Raw genomic sequence first — 7,007 nt, 5'->3', positions numbered from 1 at the left:
TGTCAGAGGACGGGCGAGACATCGTAGAACAATAATATTGCTTAACCTTCTTTTTGTTTCTAGGCTCCTCATTGTTAATAGAGAATTGAAGAGAACTACTCGTATCTGCCAAGCCAACTTTCAGATCTGAAGTTACAGATTGGGTGCTGTCTGAGCGCGTGAAGCAAAACTCAAAGGCTGGAAAGCGCGCTGTACATGGCTACCACCTACTAAATGCTGAATCGTAGTGATGTCTCCTCAAGAGCATGACTCGACACGGTCAATAGTGTTCGAGTTCCGATATCGCAAACTCAGGCTGCCGCAATTGCGAGGCACTTTGCATTCGAACACGGTCTTAGACAACACTTCGCTATTGGCTGCAGAAAAACAACAATAAACAAACAAACCAAAACAAAAAAGAAAGAAGGGAAAGGAGCCGTCCTAGCTTTCTTGGCTCAAGAATTGCTCGGTATCCTTTTAGTTTGGTATCTATACACTGGTGTAAAACTTGTATGATATAGTGTAAATACGCTACGGGAATTATGTCTTATGGTTCGTTCTACAAGTTCCGTAGTACATCATGAAAATTAGCGAGAGCAAGCTAATAAGTGCGAGACACTAACACCGCATATCTGTCATAACTAGAATGTCAGTTAACGTAAAAGAAAAACTCCTAATCACTGTTCATCTTCATCCACCCTAACATTGCTTCCCTGGATTCATCGGCGATCCTTGGGAGCAGTTGAAGGCCGCAGCGAAGTTCGCATCTCTGGAAAGCACGACATTGAGGTCGTGCGCCGAGCCCAGTGCCAGGGTGTCGAGACCGCCCTTCTTTTCACAACGTTGAAGCATCAAATGGACAAAGAATAACTGGGCACTTGTCAGAACCTTGCCTTGTACAAGACGCAGATGTAGGGAATTCGGCGAGTTCTTGACGCTCTTCTCGAAGTGACGAAAGGCGAACTCAGTCGTAAGTGCGTCACGAAGTGACCTCAGGGGCGAGTGCAACTTATCAAGACCATAGCAAATGACGACGTTGTGCAACTTAGCTGCAGTTCCTTTGGTTAACCAGCGTTCCAATGAGGTCGAGTTTGTTTCAGCCAGGAGGGCATCGAAGATGCAGTTTACCACTCGAACCGCTGCTCGACACAGGTGCAGGGGTTGATCGTTCAGAGGCAGCGTAATGTTGAACGCAAGCGCCGGCACGTAGATGGTGCTGGGATTGCGCTCATACCAGCAGGTCGTGCTGAACGCCGAGTGAGTCCAGCGCCCGGAAGAACCGAGCGCCAAGGTTTCCACAAACGTCCGCTCGTGAAGTTCAACGTAATTTTCGAAGGCCGTTGCGTTCGACACGGGACTGAAGTACTTCATCGACATAATACCGTCTTTCAGCCACGCAGGTGCCAGGACTTGGAAATTGATGTCTGAAACGATCCGCTTGATTATAGCGCGCGTGTATTTGTCAAAAAGTGAGGAACTTGCAACGCTGTTCAAAAACTCCTTGCTGATGTCCTTGACGAGGCTCGCGAAGCGGAGAAGGACTGAGTCCTGATGGAGGCCGAGTATAGAGAGCAATGACGTGTAAAAGAGTGGGAATGCTGCTCTCTCCGCGGCGCGAAGGCATATGTGCGAGCGTGGGACGTCGGTCCTCACCTTGCCATATGTCAGCGTGCTGTAAAAATCAGCGAGTGCCTTAGAGGGCGGAATGAAAGGGGCCATTTGAATCATGAGACGTACACAGAGGTAGTTGAGGACAACGTATGACTCGGCGTTCCGTACGAGCTCCATTATCTGCGTTACTACATCCGGCGCTTGAATCCAAATGTTAGCCTGGTTCTTCATGAACGGTATGGAAGGAACACCGCTAATCACTTCGCTCAAAAATTCCACTAGCTCTGCCCGTGGTTCGACAAAAACGACCTCCGGGTATGTATCTGGGCGCTTCGATTCGTTGATGATTTCGAGAGCTTTGGCAAACTCCACCGTTTTCATCGTATGCGCTGGTGGAACGAAGTCCTTATTCAAGCCTTTGACCGCCGACAAGACAGCTGCCGTGTACATCCGTATGGCCTCTTCGATGTCAACGCCGCTGGCACTCAAAGTTCCAGGAGGCGTCACTAAAGGAACGTTTCGGGATTCAATAAACGGGTGGCTCGCGACGCTTGCGCTAAGGAGTGCCGCAGTTCCAGTCTTACGAAGTAACGAGGCAGCTGTTGCCCAGATGTTCAATTTTCCACGAACAGGAGGCGTCAAAGGGAAGCCTTCGAGTGACGTGTTGAACATGAACTCGAGGAGGAGACTCCAGCCATTATTTTCGATCTGTTCGGTGTTGAGGCACTTGTCTATGAGGTTCCTGAGCGGCGCCGAGATTCTGAAATGCCGAGGTCGCTTGTGGTAGATGGCCTGAGCCCACCGCTCAACGTTGGATACGTAGACGTCGTCTGACGATATTGACTCTGTTAGTGGTGAGTCCTTAAGCAGGCTTGACCAGCGGCGACAGACAAATGGTTGGAAACTGTCGCAGGGGTCGTCGACGTCCCAAGAAAGAAGTCCGCTTAGATATTCGGCGTCTTGGTAGCAGTTTTCGGAAGTGCAGATGAGATCTTTTCGATCTATGTTCTTCCTTGCAGTGTTGGGTGTAGACTTCGTGGCGAAAAGCATGGCCAGCACCACCAAAAGAGTGATGAAGAGGAGAAAAGCCAGCGGGTAAAGAAAAAGCTCCCGAGTGCTCGATGTCGGTGTGGCCTCAGCATGGACTACGCCGTCGAACCACGGCGCGGTCTGTAGCTCTGCGTCGGGTAGATCACCGGCCTCGGGACGCCTGTGAAACCAACCTCGGCGCGATTCGGCCAAATCTGTCAAATTAAGCCGTTCATCGGCAGTTTCTTGGGCATTCATTCCTAGTGGTCCAAGGTGCGGCGAGCCACCAGCGTACGAACATTCGTATCCGCTCAACGTAAGCCTGTCCGGTCGTTTCTCGTGTGAAAGAATGCCTTTACGCTTTCGCCTACTGCGTCTCCTAGGCAGCCTTTGCTTTGTCAAATGCAGCGCTTTTTGTTCCCGCCCGATTTCTAGTTTCTTGGGCTGCTATCCTGAGCTGGTCCTTGTAGCTGAGACGCAGCGTCTTCTTAGGTTGGGACGTTGTGATTATCTCTGGGAAAAGGATCGTCGCTGACGTTTCAATGACACTCTCGTTTGCAGCATCGGACCGAAAGCCGGTGGACACCGACGGTTCTAGCGCGCATGCACCCTTTCCATGATGACCTTCATTTTGCTGAGCTGCCTCGTCGTCGGATGTATCACCCTCGATGACTGGTACAGTTGCCTGGGCTACTGCAGCGGGTGACGGGCCTTGAACTGTTTGAGATTGGTCGCCCGGAGATTCGGATCCACTCACCGACCAGGACTTCAGCGGTGTGCTGGCGACGAAAGGATATTCCGGCTGGGTACTTGAACTGGATGCCTGCGGAACAGATGGTGTGTTCTCTGTCATGCTGTCTATGACGGTCAGTAGCCGTTAGCAGGAATTCTACGAAGCAGCCCTGGGCGATCGTGTATGAGCGGAGCAAGAATTCTTCTTCTTCATTTCACGAAGCGCCTGGTCGCACGTGACCTTCGATGGCAATAAGCGTCAACAGTCGCAAGTAAAAAAAAAGAAAAAAAAAGAAAGCAGTCTTCAGCGATTTCTTCGTCTCTGCATTTATTTACAGCGACCGCAGCATTATCCCACAGTAAATGCCATTTTATTTTTGCTTGCCTTCTTTTTCCTCAATTAATGTATTAATTTAAAGTAAGAATTAAAGAAATCAAATATTCAATATTTAAATGTTAATTACAAAGTCGTAATATTACAAAAAAAAAGATTCGAACTAGATAAATAAGTTGAGACTTTATCTCCTTTGCGGTGTACGCAACTGCCTTTATGGCACAGTTGCAGGCGCAAGTTGGAATCAGTCAGCGCAAGGCAGGGGTAATTGGAGATCACAGGGAGAGGCCTTCGTCCTGCAGTGGACATAAATATAGGCTGATGATGATGATGAATGCATACTCTGGAGTCGGAAATAGACGCATGGACGGAGAGAGATGGACGGAGACGGAGAGTTTTTGCGGCCAGTTCCGAAACTGGCCGCAAAAACAGCATCTGTGTCGTCGATGTCTTCGCCCCCTCGCCTTTCGTCACATCTCCGAGGTCACCGCCGGTCCGGCCCCGCGAGCAGGGCCGGTATTTTGTAGCGATGCGTTTAAAGTAGTAATGCCTTTTCGCGCTTATCGCGCTTTGTCAGTGGTCAGAGCGACGGTCCGCTCGCGTTATCAACGGGATCAGCCGCCCGTGAGCGGTGGAAGATAAGACTATTCTAAAATAAGTCATAAGGCATCGCTACAAAATCGCGGCCCTGCTTGCGTTATCTCCTTGCTGTCTGCGGCGTTCGCAGTCGACAAACTGATATGACGCCGTGCCTGCAGTAGCAGGGTTGGCGCTACAGCGCAACATGGTGCCCCACGGAATGACGAAGTTAATTTTGGCGGCCCGCCGGCATTGAAGCGCTAGGCCAACGCCGCAGAAACCAAGGAGATAACGCAAGCGGCCAGTTTCGGTTTCGAGGAGCCTGCCAAGGGGAACTAATTATTCGCGTAGCTCCCACATGAACTCCGCTATTCAAAATTTGATCGTTGGGATAGGTAGTGTCGAGAACGGGCCCCAAAGTACTCATTTGCTCTAGCCACCTATTGTTGATAATTAGAAAGTTAATTACCGTAACTTCGCTAATTACGCACGTAAGTGCGGAAATTGCTCTGTATCCAGAGGACGCCAATCCTTACACTCGAATGGCAAACATAACGGGATCAAGGTTTTTATTTTTCTAATTTAAAAAATGGGGTGCAGCTAAAAAAAAAAGACACCCTGTATCGTGTTTGCGTGCCAATAAGCCGGCGTTCGCACTGCGGTGGACTATTCACAGGATCATTCGCAGGATCACAGGATATTCACACTTGTTCTAGACTTCAAGTAGTTGTATGATATGTGGAGGTGGAGGCATTACTTTATTATAAGTCCTGCTAGTTGGTGGGACGGGCGAAAGGTCCCGCCTAGGTGACGGCCAGGAGTTCTTGAGTCCTGTGTGTCCGTGAAACAATTGTGTTCAACAGGCGCAGGAAAGCAGTTACTATGCCAGCAAATTTATTAACCCTGAACGGAATGACAAAGTCTACTCCGAATTGTACCGAATTAAGCGTTCCTTTTTATGCCACCTTAATGAACGGAGTTACGGACTCAAGCGGGATGAAGATACTGTTGTAACTCAAAGTAGCTTTCCTAGAAAGGCAGACAGGTACCGATGAAGCAAACAAATGCGTCCTATCAAATACGTATATCTCCGCCTCCTGGTTTCGTCGTGAATATTTTAAATTGATTGCCGCCGGAAGGGCTCTCTCTTCACTTGGTCGCTTTTTATTATTATTATTTTTTTAACAGCGAAGCTGTTTAAGCCAGCCGTAATTTGTGGTGCGTAGCCGTGGTAGCCATGACAACGCGGAAAAAGAGGAGGAGACCGCGTGCATGAGGAGGAGACCGCGTGCATGCGAGACCGCGTGCATGCGCACGCGGTCTCCTCCTTGTCAGCTTCCTGCCTTCCCGGCCCCTGCCTCTCTTCTCTCCGCGGCGCCTTGAGCCAGGAGAGAAAAAAAAAAAAGAAAGAAAGAAGGCGCAAGCTTGCACTTTTTTTTACTAGGCCGCGCCAAGCTCAAGACACAGCGAAGCTGGTCGATTGATATCGAGCGGCTAGCCTCCAACGCGTTCGGCGTCGGCAAGCAGCAGCGTTATTGGCACTGTGCCAACCTTGGTTAGCCTGCCTGCGTTTGTGGCATGCCAGGAACGCTGTCGCTCGTAGGCGCCGACGCGTCCAGCGCTAGTCAGGCGAAATGTCGCGAAAGGGAAGGTACCTCCGAAAATGATCGCTCGAGAATACCTTCCTACATGCGTAGTCAAGTTAAACCAAGTTAAGACCTATAGCAGCACCGAAGTTCATACCTAGCAGTAGCAGCCAGTAAGCTTCGCTGTGCCTAAGCTTTGCGCGACCAAGTGCAAACTTGCCTGATTTTTCGTAACCAAACGTTGCTCATGCCACCCCTATTTTGTCTACAACGGGCTATTTATAATGGGCCAGACGAAATAAACTGCGAAGACCAACGAGCGTGTTCAAATTACCTAGTTTTCTTTCTGCATGGCTTATCATACTCCATTCTACCTCGTAAGTATAGCTTGATTGAACACGCCCCTATGAAATTAATGAAAAACTAACCGGCGTTATTTCACCGGCGACGCCACCCGCAGCTTCGAAGCTGCTTATTTCCCTCTGTTGGCTGGAGTCGCGCAAAAAAGCGCTGCGATCCATCGTCAACACATCTCGTTTGCGCGCATTATACCCGAGTGAGCGCCGTCGCTGGAAGGCAATGTTCGCTGCGGGTTTCGTAAACATCCTCTCTTGTAACCGTTTGCGCGCGTATATCAGCGCCAGCGTGGGCCATGCACAGACATTTCTGGAAACTAGGGCTCATCAATCAACGCAGCCCACTGGAAGAAACAGATGCCTCTCTCTCTCTCTCTAGCTCTATGTGCATTATATTTATTCCACCTCCGCAGTCGAGCGGCACGCATCCTGCGCGTAATCCTCTTATACCTAAACAGGCGGAGGCTGTCCTCACACTTTAGTGCTGATTATTTCATCCCCCTTGACGTTACCGGCGCAACGTAAGCAAGCAAGTCCTTCGAATGGCGGCTGCTCGCTCAGGCGTATTTTTTCTTCGAGCTGTTCGCAAAGGTCGTGCTATCAAAAGCGTTTTACTTTAGGAGGGTAAGGAATGTGAGGCCAGCGCATATGGCTGAAATAGATGGATAGCTATCTAGCTAGATAGATATATAGATGATAGATAGATACGGAGAAGCGAGAGAAGTGATAAGGCAAAAGCAGCCAAGTTAACTTAGATCGCGCCTGGTTGGCTACCCTTCACTTAGGGAAGAAAGAAAGGTG

The 7,007-nt window shown here is 49.6% G+C and overlaps 1 protein-coding gene across 1 annotated transcript; it reads right to left on the bottom strand.

Annotated features, from left to right (window-relative positions):
• Positions 1–678: 678 nt before the first annotated feature.
• LOC119440697 (neprilysin-2) lies at positions 679–2,877 on the bottom strand. Its single transcript, XM_037705587.1, has one exon. The coding sequence runs from the start codon at positions 2,875–2,877 to the stop codon at positions 679–681; it is 2,199 nt and encodes a 732-aa protein (XP_037561515.1).
• Positions 2,878–7,007: the final 4,130 nt, after the last annotated feature.

The sequence above is a fragment of the Dermacentor silvarum genome, chromosome 2 (genome assembly GCF_013339745.2).
Source record: "Dermacentor silvarum isolate Dsil-2018 chromosome 2, BIME_Dsil_1.4, whole genome shotgun sequence".
NCBI classification, from domain to species: domain Eukaryota; kingdom Metazoa; phylum Arthropoda; class Arachnida; order Ixodida; family Ixodidae; genus Dermacentor; species Dermacentor silvarum.
Note: the sequence above shows the minus strand (reverse complement) of the source record. Positions and strands in the feature narration are given on the sequence as shown.

Excerpts from the sequence above, each read along its gene's own strand:
- LOC119440697 (XM_037705587.1), bottom strand. The coding sequence starts at position 2,877 with ATGAATGCCCAAGAAACTGCCGATGAACGGCTTAATTTGACAGATTTG.